At 44.2% G+C, this 17,759-nt stretch overlaps 1 protein-coding gene and 1 non-coding gene across 6 annotated transcripts in view; both read right to left on the reverse strand.

Annotated features, from left to right (window-relative positions):
• Window positions 1-210: 210 nt before the first annotated feature.
• CKAP5 (cytoskeleton associated protein 5) overlaps window positions 211-17,759 on the reverse strand; it is an 86,360-nt gene continuing 68,811 nt past the window's right edge. For 4 of the 5 annotated variants that reach the window (XM_074230566.1, XM_074230565.1, XM_074230568.1 and 1 more), the window contains 17 exons: window positions 16,731-16,856; window positions 15,665-15,814; window positions 13,367-13,570; window positions 13,051-13,186; window positions 12,372-12,565; window positions 11,164-11,336; window positions 9,877-10,050; window positions 9,540-9,660; window positions 8,843-9,022; window positions 8,316-8,503; window positions 7,406-7,481; window positions 5,859-6,047; window positions 5,625-5,762; window positions 4,621-4,704; window positions 4,345-4,504; window positions 3,282-3,433; window positions 211-3,196 (listed from right to left, as the gene is read on the reverse strand). In XM_074230566.1, coding sequence (XP_074086667.1) covers window positions 2,951-3,196; window positions 3,282-3,433; window positions 4,345-4,504; window positions 4,621-4,704; window positions 5,625-5,762; window positions 5,859-6,047; window positions 7,406-7,481; window positions 8,316-8,503; window positions 8,843-9,022; window positions 9,540-9,660; window positions 9,877-10,050; window positions 11,164-11,336; window positions 12,372-12,565; window positions 13,051-13,186; window positions 13,367-13,570; window positions 15,665-15,814; window positions 16,731-16,856 — 2,691 coding nt within the window. In that variant the 3' untranslated portion in view covers window positions 211-2,950. The remainder of the gene's footprint in view (window positions 3,197-3,281; window positions 3,434-4,344; window positions 4,505-4,620; window positions 4,705-5,624; window positions 5,763-5,858; window positions 6,048-7,405; window positions 7,482-8,315; window positions 8,504-8,842; window positions 9,023-9,539; window positions 9,661-9,876; window positions 10,051-11,163; window positions 11,337-12,371; window positions 12,566-13,050; window positions 13,187-13,366; window positions 13,571-15,664; window positions 15,815-16,730; window positions 16,857-17,759) is intronic. The other variant, XM_074230569.1, reaches the window with a different exon arrangement.
• On the reverse strand, window positions 9,383-9,492 carry LOC141519786 (small nucleolar RNA SNORD67). Its single transcript, XR_012477427.1, has one exon. It is a non-coding gene; the product is annotated as a small nucleolar RNA SNORD67 (small nucleolar RNA).

The following is a 17,759-nucleotide window of genomic DNA, read 5'->3' on the forward strand; positions in this document are numbered from 1 at the left end:
TGACTCCTGCTGTGGCACCAAGTTGCCTCTTGGATAAAGGCACGGATGCCATGTTTACCTAGTTTGTAAATGACACTAAGCTACCAAGTTTAGCTTAACACACAGCCACATCAGGTTACAAAAAAGACATGGCACTGAATCTAACAGAGGGGGTCCCTAAGGTCCTTAAGCTTTAATAATTTCAGAATTAAAAATGCCACACACACATAATTTGAGTTTAAATTTTTACATTTACAAAGCCCCCAAGACAGTGGTCATGGTGAATTTTGCTAACAAACATAAAAATTTTAAATTCTAAACTTTTCAGATGTTGCTTTGTTCTATGGTCGGTTGGTTTGTTCTTGTCCATCATTGAAGATCAAAATGGCATCACTGTTAGCGATGAGTTACAGCATGTCTGACTGTGGCTGATCAGACCAAAATGAGCTTGGAATGTTCCACCACATCTGGGGTGGGTACTCTCGATGTAGGTATCTCACGATTACTCTGAGCAGCTTTGGGTCTTCCTTGTTTTACCCTCTCTGATGAGAGCACACCATGCTGGGCAGTTCTGTGCCAGGGTCTCTCATGCTGAACAATCAACTCTAAAGCTTGAGACCTTCAGGATGTCCCGGTATTGTTTTTTCTGACCCCTACTGTAGAGTGCTTGCCTTGTGTGAGTTCTCCATAAAATAGCCTTTTTGGCAAGTCATTGGAGATGGGCTTACAGAAGTTGGGTTAATATACAAGTGGCGCAGTGGATAAGAGCTGGGGTTTGAATCAGGAAGACCCAAGTTCAAATTTGATCCTTAGACTCTTACTAGCTATGTGACCCTGGGCAAGTCACTGCACTTTCTGCCTCAGTTTCCTCATCTGAATATGGAGGACAAACCACTCCAGTGTCTTTGCAAAGAAAGGGAAAAAAATGATTGAAAATGGCTAAACAATAACATGCCTTTATCCAAAATGCTGACCAATATTTCAGTTTCACAAGCCCAAGCTCAGAAAATTGGGGCTGGAACCTTAGGGACAAGCACTGGAGCCTTGTCAAGTTGGTCCTCAACCCTACTCACATCCAATCAGATGTGACTGAAACGAATGGAAAAGCCATCTACTGTTGGAGAACCTTGCATGTTCTGTCTGCTTTTCTGCCCCAGGCATGGCTGGGCTTCAAGAGATGAGCCAGTTTTCGAACCTTCCTGGGCCTCTTTCTCAGATGGCCTGAGGTAAAGGGGTCAGTCTCGGAGCTGGAGGCCAATCTTCCATTTCACATTGAAGAAGTGGGGGGAGCTCCATGACTTGGTTTGCTCATGGTTTCAACACCATCAGACTCCAAGATGGCATCCGAAGCCAGAAGCTCTCCCAGCTCCAGGCCAGGTTCTTCCCAAGGGACAACACTGCTTTCTAGGCATCATGGTGGGAAATCCTTTCTAAGATAACAGCACGCTCAAGGGATGCCGTAGAGAATTAAAATCTAGAAGCAGCCCCATGCAAAGCATGAAGCTGGAGAACCCTCACCATGGTGGGGGAGGAAAGGACACAGCAGACTGGAAAGTCCATGATGAGTATGAGGAACTGATGGTTTTTCAAGTCTCTTGATGGTGGTGGTGGGGGGCTTTGTCTAGGTTGGCTGGTCTCAGTCAGTCTCCTGGAGGTGCGTCTCCTCCTCTAGAAGTGAGGGCTCCCACTGAATGACAGAGGGGGTTTAGTGGAGAGGTAAGGGGGAAGAATCTAGCCCCTGAATACATGAATCAAGACATGGCTGCTTCAATAGTTTGAACCCCCCGTCCCCAAGCAGACAAAGCAAGCCGCAAGTTAGAGGACTGAGGCGCAGCACACAACTGCTAGGAGATGCTCAGACAGCTTTCATTCTTCTCCTCTCTTACTAAACTGCACACACATGCATCAGCTACTTTTGAACCCATCTTCAGTCTCATTTATTATGACATAAGGTCCATTTACATTTGGCTTACTGAGCAAAGAGGCCATCTCCATGTCAACTCTCCCTGATGCAGCATCTGGTAAGATGAGCAAGGGCTGAGATCCTGAAAGAGCTGCTTCCCAAGCTGCTCCACAGTTCACAGGCCCGCCCCTCGCAGTTACACCTGAAAGACCCTGAGAACAACAGCTTCAACTGAGCAAGCCCCTGGGGAGATGAGCAATTAGGGAGATGCCTAAAGGCAGATGTAGTGCCATAGTCACACCAGAGGTTCCTTTTAATCCATGGACAAGGTGAACCAGTGCCAGAGTGAGGAGCCAGCAGGGGCTGGAACTCCAATGAGCTCCATTAGCACAGGCAGCACATGGAAAGCCAGCGTAGAAGACGAGGAAGGTGCCCCTAGTTGGGGGAGGCAGGAGCTTCCTGGCACCTCAGTGAAAATCAGGTGGATGAGTGCCTGTACCATCTGAAGTGACCCCTCTGCCTCTGACTGGCTAAACCACAGATGCTGCAGGTAACAGCAAGCTCTACCTTCCCAACTACAGGGTTGGTTCTTGGTAGACAGTTAGAGTTAATGCAAACTTTATTTACAAAAGACACTTAAATTAGCTTTATCATGCCATGCGTCCATACAGAATAGACTGACCCTTTAGGGTTACAGAGGAGAGCTCACAAAATCAAAGGAAAACCACTGAAGAGTTTCTAATAGTCAAGAGCTAGGAAATATTAAGTCAACTTTACAAATAAGAGTAATTAAAAAAAGAGATGAGAACACAGTCTGAGCAGAGAGAAGGGCGGCTGTTTACAGGTCTGTACACTAAACTAATACACAAACAGTCTTCTATGGGCAGGATGCTCATGGAGAGAAGCAGACTATGTACAAAGAGACTTGTGCCACGAGGATGTCATCCTCCCCCAAGATCCGCAGTGTTAGACAGAAAACCAGTTTGTATCGCCTAGGCCTGGACTGGCCACTTTAGCTCTGAAGACTTCTAGTTGAGTAAACTAAAGCTGGGGAGCATGTGGGGAGCTTCATTTGCGACTGCTCTTTATTCTCTCCAGTCTTTTTTTCAAGTCATCAATGTTAGCAGCTGTGGAGGAAGAGGAGGAGGAGGAGGAGGTGGCCGAGTGCATCTGGTTGGAATCCAGGTCCAGGTGCTGGTGCTGTTCCCGGGACTCCCGGATCTGAGAGAGCTTGCTGTGGAGCATGTCTGTGGAGGAGACTACCGCAGGCACTGAGGGCTTGGAGAGCAGGGTCAGTGAAGGCCGGTCATCCTGCTAATGGGAGAAGGGGATACAAATTCTCAGTAGGCTCACCAACAGCCACATGCCATGGCCTGCCCAGGAGAAAGACCAAGCTTACCTTGGTGTTTTCTAAACCACATCTCTGCCGTAGGATCTTCAGTCGCTCCAGGTAGACAGAGGGTCCAACCTCCTCTCCGTTTGTGTTTCCCACAGAGGACACTGTGCTTGTAGGAGTGGGGACACATGATACCTCCATCTGAGGAGAAATCCCTAAAGGGGAGGAAACCCAAGACACAATAATTATTGTCAGGCAAGAGGCTTCATGAACAGCTGGTGCATGTCCTTTCTGGGATCTCATGTCCACCTGCAGCCTCTGGCCTGCTGACACCCCCAGTCAGGGTTATCTAGACCCCAGACTTCAAAGTCCATTGGGGTGAGCTCAGAGGGCTTAAGCCCATCTCAAAGAAAGGATCGCTTTTATTTCTAAAACACGAGTCTGGATTGGAGTCAGGCAATAAGACCTGAGGAATACACTCAGTGTCCACAAAGACCAGTCCATCCAAAGAAGCCAGGGACTAGGACCTCTCAGAACTCCTAGAACTATATAAAGGAACAAGCCTAAATCTTCCAGGATAAGGGCAGAACCACATTTGGAGAAATAGAGCTGGTTCAGGAAGTAGAATTTGCCTTAAAAACTGTGAAAGGCACTAAAAAGCTCAAGGAGAAAATGTGTTTTGAGAGGGAACTTTTAGGAAAGGAGGAGCCAAAATGCTTGAGGACTATCTGAGTAACAAAGAGTTGAGGCAGGAAACGCCTGTAGGGGGCACAGTGCTGGATGAAGAGTAAACAATCTAAGAGAAAGCTGAACAAAGAAGCTTTGACATCACTATAGAGAACCTATTGAGCTGCTCGGATTCTGTAGCTAATATTTCAAACCAATCTGAAGGAGGGCAACTGGGCCTCACTAGCTTAGAGCACTGGGCAAGCACTTTGTTGAGTTCCCCCTGCTACCCTGCCGGCCACAGCCCACAAGGTTTTACATCTCTTAATTCAATTCTCCATCTGTTCTGGACTCCCACAAGCAAGAAATCCCATCTATTTTTCTTCTTGTGGAAATAATGTCAGTAGAACTGGTGACCCCTATTACTGGCCAGGGGAAATACTCTGGGAGCAAAGTCTACCTGTTGAGGAGGGAATGCGTCCTTTGCCTTCTCTCTCCATTTCTATCACGCGGAGGCCTCGTTCTACGTAGCTCTGAAAGAACTGCGAGGAGTTTTTGAGGAAGGGTTCGATATCTGCATCCGAGTATTTTTTCTTGTATTCATACAGTTCTGCTAGGCCCTGATGAATTCAAAAGGGAGAAAGAGCAGAAGAAGACCCATGGTGAGCAGCAGAGCAGAGACTAAGACTGCTTTATCTGAAGAGGATTCTCAGCTGGACCAGCCACTCACTCTTACCTCCTTAGTGTTCTCTTTGGAGCCAATCTTTTTAAAGATTTCAGCTAAGAAGTCATTAACTTTGGCCTTTGATGATTTTTCATCCTAAAGAGTTTGAGGACAAGAAACAAAGTTAAGATCAATGTCTCCCAAAGTTAAGACAGTCATGATTCCACTTTGCCAGGCTGGAGTCAACTAACTTATAGCTGAAGGCACTCTTGGGCCATTTCTCCAAAACACAATAACCATCAAATTTATACAGTCTTGATCCTTTGGTGGGTAAAGTAAGAAGTTCCTTAGGTAAAGTAATATGGTAGAAAATCTCTCTTGAGGTCTAAGAAAAACAGAAGACTTTGGACCATAAATACAAAGGTTTAGATGGATATGGTGACATAAGAAGCTTGGGCTATAGAAGTCTATGGAAGAGGAACTCACTATACCCAACATCTGCTGCAGTGAAGCCAGAGCAACAAAGGCATTCCCAGAGATAGGAGGCAGCATGTGCTGGGGGGGAGTGTCAAACCATCTCAAAGGCCACTTCCTCTCTGATGAAGATATTCTAGAATCTCAAGTCTTAGAGCCCTGGGAACCATAGTGTATTTCCCCACTTGCCCTGCTTCCCCTGACCAACAGCCCTATTTCCAGTCTGGCTGCAATGCCATGGTCCACCAAAACCACATTTCTGGGTATATGGTCTGGAAACTTCTGCAGTCCCTGCCTCCTCAGGAGCTACCAACTGGAGGACTCAGACAGGAAAGTTCTTAATATCATGGTCCTTAGCTCTGTCAAGGGGTTCAAAACCAGAAGCCAATACGGTTTTACTAATGAAACAACAACTAAAGAAGAACAAAGATCTTCGAGACCCCTAAGAACCAGAAGGTTGAAATGACCTCAATGGGCTTTTGCCCTCAAAATGAGGGCTCCCTGATCAGAGAGTCCATGTACTTTCTCTGTGTATACCCAGGGCTTAGGACACAGTAGGCACTTTCCAATCAATCACCACCATCAGAGAAACCATTACTCACTATCCGAGACGCCCCCTTTTCTGTTTCCTTTTCGGACTTGCTGCCCATCTGGTCCAGACTGTGCTTCATCATCCTGCACAGGTGAGCTTCCAGTTCAGACTCGTTTTTGTTGTCAATCATTGTGAGGTGGTCCAGGATCTGGGGGAGACAAGAACAGGTCCCACTAGTCCTGATGCCATTTCTAGGCTGTTTCCTGGGATGATTGGAAGGTGCCTTCTTATTTCCTTGGCTCACCTTGGGCCCCTTTAGCTTGCAGAGGGTGTGCAGCAGGGTTTTCAGGGTCCGAATGGGGAATTCACTCTTACATTGCTTCAGTTTCTCCTTGGGGAAGACCTTCATGAAGATGTGGATATCCAGGAGAATCCTGTCCAGATTAATGCTGTTGATGGTATCAGGGAGAAGTCGAACCATTCTCCAGAGACACTGTTAGAAACAAAGGGAAAAACAAACCCAGAAAAATAAAAAACCAAAATCCAGCTGCCCACTGGTTGATGCCTAGCATGTCTCTCAAGGTCAAGGAGTTTCATCCTCCCCCAGAGGGCTTCCTCACACTCTCCTTACAGATAAGAAAACAAAGGCTCAGAGAGGTGTAATGAATGACTTGACTAAAGGAGTTGGAGGCTGAGTTGGGACAAGTACAGGTCTCTCTGCACGTTGGCTGGTAATGCCAGGCCCCATGTCTGGCTCAGGCTGATGAGTCCTAAGGCCACACCCACCTGACCTGAGTGCTTCTCAACACCGCCCCCCCAACTAGAAACCAGGCCCAGGTGTAGAGATGCTTGGGGGCATCCGGTCTGAAGGGTCTACTGTGTTAGAACTCAATGCTATGGACCTGGTTTGGAAGAGAATTCTGAAACATTTCCTTTAGGCCAAAAAAATCACATCAAATATGTGATTCAGACAATTAAACTCAAGGCTAAAGCCAAATTTTACCAAAGCAGAAGGAAAGTGGATCCTTCAGGCTGGGTCACCATCTTTAGAATGGTCAGGCTTGGCTTCAGAGAAGAGTAGAAATGGTGACACAACCTCCCTCTGGAGAGGTAAGGGACTAAAGGCCTGGCACATTATTCATGTTGTTAGATGCTGTCAAGATGGTAGATGGTTTGGGTTTTTTTTTTTTTTTAGTTTTCAGGAGTGCCTGGGTTCAAATCCGGTCTCAGACACTTAATAATTACCTAGCTGTGTGGCCTTGGGCAAGCCACTTAACCCCATTTGCCTTGGGGAAAAAAAAAAAGGCTTGTAGCTAAGAGTGTTCAGGCAGGCCTATTCTGTAGGCCTGAATTGGGATGGAGAAAATATGGGAAACCTACTATATGTGGAGACAATGAGCACTAGTTTGATTTAAGAATACTTATTATCTTAATGCCAATGTAGTAGCATTGTAGGCAGCAAGGAGGTGCAGTGCATGTTATGGTTTTTTTTTTTTAGGTTTTTGTAAGGCAATGGGGTTAAGTGGCTTGCCCAAGGCCACACAGCTAGGTAATTATTAAGGGCCGGTGCTCTGTCCACTGTGCAACCTAGCCACCCCCTCAGTGAATCCAGCCTCAGACCTTCTGAGATGTGGGACCCCAGGCAAGGCATTGACCTGCTACCTGCTTCAGTTTCTCCAAGACACACCTAATCTCCCAGGGTTGTTGTAAAAAGGGTTTAGCACAATGGTGCCTGGCCCTGTATAGGCAAATGTCATGTAGGCTTGTCCCCTCCTTCCACCCTCTTCCCCATCTCCTGGTTCTTGACAACTCAACACTTTTGAAGACAAACAGCCTGAATTTTGACTTCACCTTCATGACAAGCTCAGAGAACTTGGGAGAACCAGCTGTTGCTAGAAGGCTGTCCTGAAGCAGAACAAGCAGGGCACTAGGGAGAAGACAAGAAGCAGCATTTAATAAACACAAAGATCATCAACCTATCCACCTTAATCCATTTAAACACCATGACACTGTTGAGGCTAAGGCCCCCAAAAGTGGGCACTCTCTACCAATCTCAGAAAGCTTGCTGAACTTGTCCCCTAGCAGGCCATAGAGTTTAAGAGCATAAAACCAATGGGACCCTTGCCCCCACTAGAGTCTCCCTACTAGTTTGCAGGAAGACTTCCTTTCCCCTTACTCTCTTCTCAGGCCTGAGGCTGTCCAAGAACCCATCCAGGATGGCTGAGAAGGGAAGAGCTCACCCTTGTCTGGACTGCTCTACTCACCACAGTCAGAATCTGAGGAGCTGCAAGAGGACCGGTCATACTGCCCATCCTGCCACTGACTCCCAGACCATACCATCTGTGCTGAAGTCTGGCTTTGCCAGTGACCCAGTGTTATACCAGAAGACCCTCCTGGTTCTGCCAATGACTGTTTTTGATGTATTATCTCCCCCCATTAGTGCAAGAGCTCCTGGTGAGCAGGGACTGAATATACTTGGTACAGGGTTTACTAAGAGTTGTTTCATTGAGTTGACACAAAAAGTATGAATGGAAATGCTTTCAACTCAGCCCACTGTCCATTTGTTTCTAAAAGAGCTGGGTTTGTAGGAGATAACTGATAGTCATTAGAAGTGAGGTAATTACCTATTATTAATTAAAGATCTACTACTTTTGTCAGCAAAAGGGTGACAGCAGACCCAGCGGCATCCTTTCCATGCCGAAGCCTTTCCCCTAAGGTGAGATCTTCTGGAGAAGAACCTGCATGGGGAGTCAAGTCATACCTTAGGATATTGGTCTGGTCTGACTTCTCCAGCACCTTCACTACCAAGAGGTTGACAGAACGAAAGACCTGTTGTCCTTCCTCAAGATCTTCAATTCGAGAGTCCAGCATTAAGGTAATGAGCCCATGCATCAGGTCCTTCAGGACACCAGTGGAGGCTTCTCGGGCGAGGTTTTCCATCTGAAAGAGCTAGCATTCACAACAGGAGGAACCTTCAGACTTCTGTGCCCAGGAAATTAGATAAGGAGATGGTGACAGAAATTGTTCAAAGAATGAAAAAATAAACTATTTGACAAATAACATCAGGCATAGCTATTCAAAACAATTTTTGAGCAGCTCAATTTTTCTTTGTAATAACTGGAATTATGGCACAAAGTCCCCATGGCAACCAGTGCATGATAGGCAGGTCCAGATATCTCGAATTTTCCCAAAACCCACGGGATATACTGAGGACCTTCATGTCCTAACCAAACAGAACAGAAGAAATGAGAGATGTCAGTTCTTCCCTTGGGGAGGTTAAAGCCTTACTGAAATCATGTTCCCAATGATACAGCTATACAACTTGATGATCTCATCCTTGTCGAGTTTCTCATCTGCCATATGCGTGTTGTAGATAAGCCTTAGCTGCATGAAGGTGGCAATCAGGAACTGGTCAATGTGGCCAGACATAGCTTCTGATTTGTCTTCCTGTCTCAGGACCTCATCAATCTAAAGACAAAATTTCAAGACACTGTTCCAACTATACTCTCCTAAGACAAAGAATGAAACTTGAATGGACTCCTAGGCAATGATCAAGACAGTGCCTCCTGCAGGTCTGGATTTAATTTAAAAATCAGTCAAGGGAGGCGCATTGAAAATGTTCACCACCTGAGTTTTTTCCATTGGCCAAGTCTATGATTTCTAATTTAAAAAAAACAAACACTAGACTGAATACAAGCAATATCGGTATAAGGACCCCAAAATAACAAAATACAAAGTTCTTCTGAAATTTTCACTGAAGTATCTCTGCTATTCCCAAACAAAAAGTTGTATCAAGTTAGCATTATCCCTTACAAAGCAAGGAAAGACTGCGAGTCAGATGGCCCCTGTGCACTTGGTTTGTCATCAGATTACTACTGAGTGTGGCCCGCATCACCTGATGCTGTAGCCACACTAACGTGCAACTCATCACTCTCGCGGTCAATGGCTGAAGATCCAGTGCAAACACATACCACCCTCTCCTTACCTGGGTCAGGGCCTGGACACTGGTGTTGATGTCACCACTGGCAACTTGGGAGATAATGAAGTTGATGGTGGATGCGGTATTACTGTGCATGTCATCAAAATGTGGAGAAACAGCCCGAATCCTAGGGGATAGCAGGGAAAGGGGGATAAGTTACAACATCTTAAGTCAGGCACCAATGTAAAGCTGAAAAAGGTCACTTTCTGTTTGGCCTTACCACTAGGAATATTACCATGGAGACCAAATCAAATGGAACGAGCTTAGGGCTCATTTTGCTCAGATCCCACCTCACCAAGGAAGATCTAAAACAGATTTTCTGGACAAAAAAGTTTAGACTTACTTGGGTTCAGGGATAAGGACTGGCTCAAAAATGTCATCCAGTTTGTGCTGGACCAGGGCTGGCATCTCACACCGGACAGTACCATTATCATTTTCAATTTCATCGAGGTCTAGTTGGAACTCCCGGGGTACTGTGTGGGCCGACTCAGGGTGCCCACTCAAGCTCCGAGCTTGGCTAAAGGGAACACAAAGGGGTTTACTACACAACTCTAGGATGTCCTCATCAAGTGATATGAGAAGGCCCACCAGGGGCCAAAAAGCATCCAGGCAAATGTTTAACTTCTGGTTTCACTCAGCCCCCCTGACTGGCTCGAGTCCTTGATCTGGGCTCCTGGTGTTAACTGCCCTGACAAAGCTATTCTGGAAGGGGAGCCATGAGCTAACTGACATTCCAAGAGGAATGCAATGGTACTTGGAGAAGAACTGAGACAGAGGTTCAGAGACCCCCTTTGTAATGGAAGTACAAAAGGTTAAAGAGATGGCTCTCCCGCCTATGTCCCCCAACAAATTCACTGGTATTAATGATATTTCCATTCTAAAGATCAGTTCCATTATAAGGTGCTCAGAATAGAGCTTCTAGAGATGAAAATTCTTCTTTTCAAGTGAATGGATGCCAACTCATTTGAACTATGGATGCGAACACTAGGGAAATTCACAGGAGTCAACATTATCCTTTGTGGTGTGACCCCAAATAGGGCAGCTCAGGTTTTCTGAGTCACTGAGCCAATTGTGAATCATGTGCTTATTAGCTGTTGCCCCAAACAGAGATTAACTATAAATGAGTCTAACAATACATAGGAAGAAGATAGGATAATAATTTGAGGCTCCCAGCACTGAAATGCCACATTGATTAGTGGTCAGACTACAGATGCCTGTAATTAGGAAGAGAACCTAAATCTCTGCACGCTCATGGATCCCCACACCACCCTGGTTGTAAGCTCCAAGCCAGGCACCCGCAGAGGGGATGAATCCAAGTCAGAAGTTACAAAGATATAAGAGCCCTGCTAACGAGGAGTTAGCAGGCAGTACTTACATCCTATAAGTGCGATACATAATTCTGTCCACGGAGAAGCAGTGAAAGAAGGCACAATACCATTTAGAAGAGGTTTTAAGACAAAGACAAAGACAATGAAGATGGAAGGATCAAACATTGTTACATAATATTTGCCCAGACACTATGCCATGCAAGACAATGGTTAGGAGAGCTCATGGTCCCATACGGGACAAGCTCTGAGCTTAGGGCCAAGACCACAGAGATATCCTTGTATGATCACATCCTGGCACCTACTTGAGTCGGGAGGACATGTCCTCAGCTGCCCCCTTGCGCAGCATGTTGGCATTGGAGTTCAAGTTCTGAGTTCGCTGAGGCCTCTCTTCCACCTGCTTGATTGGGGCTGCCGCTGGCCTCTTTGCTGACCGCTTAATTCTCTCCTCAAGCATGCTCATGTCCTTTTCAGATAGCTGTGGGATAGGTCAAAGTTGAATTCAAAGTATCTTTATTACATTTTTTTTAGTTTTTTTTTTTTTTGCAAGGCAAACGGGGTTAAGTGGCTTGCCCAAGGCCACACAGCTAGGTAATTATTAAGTGTCTGAGACCAGATTTGAACCCAGGTACTCCTGACTCCAGGGCCGGTGCTTTATCCACTGCGCCACCTAGTCGCCCCTTTTATTACATTTTGTGAGTTCGGAGTATTGACATATTCTCTCTCCTTGATTTCAGAAACTACAGATCAAAAACATGAGGAAATAGAAATGGCCTCCAGTCCCTGCTTTATGTAAATCCAAACTCCTAGACTCTGCCTCTGGGTCCTTGCAGGCTGCAGCCCCAGGCCAAGGGCCCTGGGGGTCCTCCATCCAGCTGCTGACTCGCAGAGCCCCTGGTGGGGGGGGGGGGCCTGTGGAGGGGAGGGGGAGAGCTGTAGAATCATCTGCTTATGTCAAGCAAGAATGGCCACACATAGAGATTAAAAAGTGTCATGGTGTTAATGCTCTGAAAGCTAAAATCTCTACCTGCTACGAATTAATAACGACCTAATTAGTGTCATGAGAGATCACATTATGAGTAGAATAGGAGAATAAAGAAGAAGCAACATTGATGAGGATCCACTAATGAAAAATGAAAAAAGGTATTTTGTGAAGCTCAGTATCCTGGCCAGTATGGACTATTCCAAGCCACTAATCACCAGCCTTTTTCTTTTTGTCTCAGTTCCCATATTTTTAAATCCATCAGGGGTGCTTAGTAACATATTTCAAAGTGGTCTCCATACTATTATGTGGAAGTGAGGTCCAGCCACCATAGTGAATTCCTGCAAGGAAGGAGCCAGGAGACTCTCAAACAAACTTCCTCTACTTCCTAGTTTGAGGTCTGCCATAAAGCCAGTCAGTTTGCTAAATTCCTTCAGGGGAAGGACTGAGACAAACCTCTGGCTGTCTGGCGACCATCCATCCACATCAGCCTGCTGAGGGGACCATCTCCAAGAAAAAAAGGCCACTCACATTTCCAATGAGTTTGAACACTTGATCCCCGTGCACGTTGTAGACCGTCACAATGGTGTTGAGGGCAGCATTGCGAACAGTGTTATCCCGATCACCAATATGGAGAGCCATTTCCTTTAAGGCTTTTCCTGGGGTTGGCTGGCAAACATTCATGCCATAGGATTCAACCAGACAACCCAGTTCTTCCAGGCATTCTAAGGAAATCAAAGAGAAAACCCAGTGTGTCATTCAGACAGGCTGGACTAACACACTGGTTCAGGGATTGAGCTTTACTGGAGAACCTTCCTTGGGACATGCTGATACCCCAAACTAATCCAGCCCTGCCAACCTCTCCTCAATAGGATATAACTTCCCTGGCAAACACATGGGGCTTCAGATAGAAAGGCCATGGGGCAGCTGCCCCCTGGCAGTTGAGGTTTTTCACCAGGGGGTTTACTGAGTAGTTTCTGTATCTTCTGACACCACAGGTCCATGGGGATGCAAGGCATCCTCACTCTCCTAGTCATGTGTACCCTTAATTAGGATATTCCTCTGCAACTTGCTTTTCATTTTTGTCTTTTTGCTCTCAGCCCAATATACAGCAGATACATTTATTCAGCAGTTATTGAATAAATAGTGGGTACTTGCCCAGTTAGAGAACTCAACAAATTCTTGTCCCAAACTAAGTTACATGCTATACCTGCTCGCTGCTTGGAATTCTTGGACTTGGTTCCTTCCATGATAAAAGGGAACATTTTGCTGGCTGGGTAGACAAGGCACATCCGGTTTAGGATGGCACGAACATCTTTGCGAATAACATCTTTTGGCTCTCCAACCTGATCAACAAGAAAAATCCAGTAAAACAAAATACTTTGCATATCCTTATTTCTCTATATTGTCTGTTCTTAAAGAAAAAGAGGGGTGACACTCTGTAACCAACTTAAGAGTAGAGAGGAAACGAAAATCATCATATTGGAAAATGGCTCATTTTTTTCAGAGAAAGAATGCCACACTACCTTAAGGATGAGATAGGGGATGAAGGAAGAAGCCTCATTCTCAGTCAGGTGATACTCTTCATCACTCAGCAGAGTAAAGAGTAATTTCAGGTATTCCAGAGCTTTCATGAGGACACTTGTATTGGTATCAAAGAACCTCAGGGTAAGCCACTTCAGGATGAGATCCAGGCAACTAATAACACCTTCCTTCTCACTCTCCAAGTGCTTAAAGACAAGTAAAAATGTACAACTTCATATATATATATATAAGATCCATTTCCATAGAACAAATATCTACTTAATCTTACCATAGCCTAATAGTACAAACCATAAACACCTGATTTTAGATTCTTCCTCCTCAATTTATAACATTACTATCAACAAAAACAGATAGTCGAGTAAATAAAATGATAAAATAAATGAAAAGAACCATGGGATTTTAAGAAAACAGAATCAAACAAATTAATAGACAACCAAAAATGCCTTCGCCCTACATTCTCTAAGTCTCCCTTAAATCCTGCTCCTTTTACTAGAAAGAATCAGAACTAGGATTCAAACCTAGGGATTTCCTAGCTCCATCAGGAGAACATAACCCAATAGACTACCCTGTCTCTTCATGTTTCTTTTCTTTCACATATCTTTGTAATATGCTATTCTTCTAAAAAGGTCTTATTCATTGGCACAAATGAAACCTTGGATTCTCAAAAGCTATGTCATCAGAGCGCCAGATCTTGAAAGTTTTACTAGGCTAGAAAGAATCTGGAATATGTTCTAATTTGTACTCCAAAGACCAATGCAATTAGGTATAGGAGATATATCACCAAAATTGTACTTTGCTGATAGCTATTGTTTTTGCCATAGAAACATATTAAACAAAGACATAAAATGAGCCACATTTTCCCTATCCCCCCCCTTTAAAAAATATTTATTTGATTTTTTTTCAAGGCAATGGGGTTAAGTGGCTTGCCCAATGCCACACAGCTAGGTAATTATTAAGTGTCTGAGGTCGGATTTGAACCCAGGTACTCCTGACTCCAAGGCCGGTGCTCTATTTCACTGAGCCACCTAGCCACCCCCCCTTTCTATTTTTATAGCGATGACAGTAGAATGGTGACAAAGAGCTCAATGGAGAAAGTGCTAGAAATCATTTTTAGATTGTAAATGAACATTAACTTGCTGATGATCCTCTTAAAAGTGAGATCTTTTTCCAGGGACCATGTCATGGAGCATCTTGAATGCCAGGTGGAGAAAAAGCTGTTTAGACTTTGTAAAAGAAAACCAATGAAGAACCTTTAACAAAGGAATGCCATGATGAAAAGATGACTACCTACAGAGGGTGATTTGCTCTCATAGAAGTGACACTGTACAAAGAATCTATAAATCATCACTCAGGATTATGAAAGTCTTGAATAAGAATTTGAAGATCTTAGGGAAATAGATGGATTTTCATCACTATTGTGCTTAGAAGGCAAAGAATTCATTCATACAAGAAATAGAGCTTTGAATTTCTAGGCTTAAAGTGGAATGAAAGGTTTCCTGCCTTTTGATGGAGTATGCTCATTAATATCTGGAATAAACTGTCTGGAGCCTTGCAATCTGCTTGAGTAACCAAGAAGATAACTTTTCTGGGGTCACCAAGACAACAAATGCCAGAAGTGAGACCTAAACTTAACTCTTTTGCAATTAGAAGCCAGATTTTCTTTCAGAATATTATAATACTTCTCTAAAAAATGCTTATGAATTGAATAAATGTGAAGTTTTAGTCTTGGATTCAAGCCATCATCAACTTCACAACTGAATATGAGAGAGGCAGGTCCAGAAAGCACAGGAGGGCTTATACAATCAAGGAGCTGGGGACAATGACTCAAGGCTCATGAGACTCCAGGTATCATTGAATGAGATGAGATCTAGTGCAGGGTTATAGTTCTGAATGGGTAGGATTTATTCAAAAGAAACAAGATGGGCAAAAACTGGTGGAGGAGAAGAGAAATGGGGTAGATATTTATATCGATAAAAGTTACCCAGGTGAGAAAATCCAGAAACAAGAGTACAAAGTATCACAGAGAACAAAAGTATTATATGTTGATGACATAATGAGCACCTTGAGAGGTTTCAGTATCTGAAAATGGATGGCAGTTCTTCTAGGATTGGGCAGGTTTTCTTATGTCATGTTGCTGTTTCTATGTTTACTTTTCATGGTACAGCTGATCAAATATAAGACTGAAATCTCAGGTGGGAATAAACTTCTTTCCTCAATCTGGACTATAAATGCTCAGCCTCTCCACAAAACAACACATTTACATTCTACTCGAAACTTACATCAACCATAACAGCTAGGGCTTTGTTGTGATGCTGAAAGTCTGAGTGAAACATCTCATCTTGTAACCATCTGGCCACACAGCTGGACATCTGCATCTTTAACTGCTCAATATATTCATCTCGGGGAGTGGTGAAATTCCATTTCAGCACCTGTAAGGGGTCACAGATAAGCAGTTGGGGAATGAACTGAGCTCATGAAACCAATGTTTGTGCACCCTGTGTTTTGGCATTTTGTGGGGGTCAGAGGCCAGATGCCAAAATTCACAGGATGAACTTGGAGTATAGAGAAAATAGCAAGACATATCTTAAACTACTTGTCTCTTCCTTCATGGCTTAGGTCAAGTGTCTCCGTCTTCCCCCTTGAAGTATTCCCCAATCCAATTTTTGGGGGATTTTTTTTTTTTGCAAGGCAGTGGGGTTAAGTGAATTGACCAAGATCACAGAGCTAGGCAGTTAAGTGTCTGAGCCACATTTGAACTCAGCTCCTCCTGACTCCAGAGCCCAACCTAGTTGCCCCACCAATCCAATATTTTTAAGGGTTTTAAAGGGTTTGAGATTTGGTACTCAAAATATCCTTGAGTTTAAAGTCATCTTAGCCAATATTGTCCTCACCTCTCCAGTAGAATATTTGGCTCATGAGCAGGACTCACCTTGCTTTTGTCCTTTTATCCCTAGTGCCTGGCCTTTCACACACTAGGCAATTATGAAATGCTGGCTGAACAACTTCAGATGCAGATATAGGAAAGGATCCTGGTTAAGCCTCAATGACTGATGTTCAGACAAAAGTAGAACCAGTCATAATATGTGGTCTACAAATCATACATCTTTTGTGTCAAAAAGGAAATCTCTAATTTTTAGAGCATATCTCTAAGGGGCTCAATGAAGACTTCTTCTCTACTGAAACAAAAGATACCCAGTAGATCTGCTCTACATAGTCTTTAGGAGGGATTACTGTTTCTCTAAAGAGTTTTTTAATATTAGCTCTTGTAGTACAACAAGAATTAGATCTAAGATGAAGCATTATTACATGATACAGCAATGACTCTGGACCATACTTCGGGTTTACCTTTAATGCCTTTTCATCTTTCATCCTCTGCTCCTTTCCATTCAGAACAACAATGAAAATAGGACCAGACTTATCATCATCTTCCTTTAGGGTGGATTTACTTGGCATCTTCTTTCCTTGGACACCCTGGGAACGCGATGGGGAGAGTGATGAACAAAAGCAAATATGTAAGGCAAAGGATAAACATTACAGCAAATGAGACTTTCCTCAAGGAAGGACTGAACTGCCCAAGCAAAGTACAGATTCTGAGACACCAACCTGAGGGGAGAATCCAGTGCTAGAGAATCTCATGGTGACTACCCCATGCCCTCTGTGTGTGTGCTCTGGTAACCATAAGACAAAGTCCCTCCACCACAGCTGCCCCAGCATCCCTCACCAGAACCATACCCGTGCTTATGGTCCTGTTCCTGGGTACCTGTGTGACTGGCCGTTTCTTGCTCAGGCTAGTATTGCAGTCAGAAAAACTGTCACTACCATTAGACGGCTGCAATAAGCCAAAGAATATTTCTATTCAGGCAAATCAAAGTAATGAGCTACAGGAAGACTTCAATATGATTTTCAGGTATTTTTTCTAAAAGCACTCTGACAAGAGGTTTGCTTTTCTTATTCCTTAAGTCCATCCCTCAGTGTGGTACAAATTAATTCTCATTTCTCTCTAGCTCACTGTCACAGTCTGGGCAGATGGGATGGCGACAGTTGCAAGAAGATCTAATACTCACACAGTCCCTAGTGTGTGGCAAGGGCTTTACAACTGTGATCTCACTGGATCCTCACAAGAACCCTGGGAGGTTGGGACTATGATTTTATAATTTTACCTCCATTTTACAGATGAGGGAACTTGGAGCAGACAGAGGATATATAGGACATGCTCAGGATCCCACAGCTACTAAGTGGCTGAGGTCAAATCTGAACTCAGCTCTTCTGGACTTCAGGCTCAGTGTTCCCTAGCAGCCTTCTGATTCATGTATATGAAGTATTTTGAAAAATCATTAGTTTTTTGAAAAGAATGTAAATTCTAAAATGTTTGTG

The sequence above is a fragment of the Macrotis lagotis genome, chromosome 3 (assembly GCF_037893015.1).
Source record: "Macrotis lagotis isolate mMagLag1 chromosome 3, bilby.v1.9.chrom.fasta, whole genome shotgun sequence".
In the NCBI taxonomy this organism is placed as follows: Eukaryota; Metazoa; Chordata; class Mammalia; order Peramelemorphia; family Peramelidae; genus Macrotis; species Macrotis lagotis.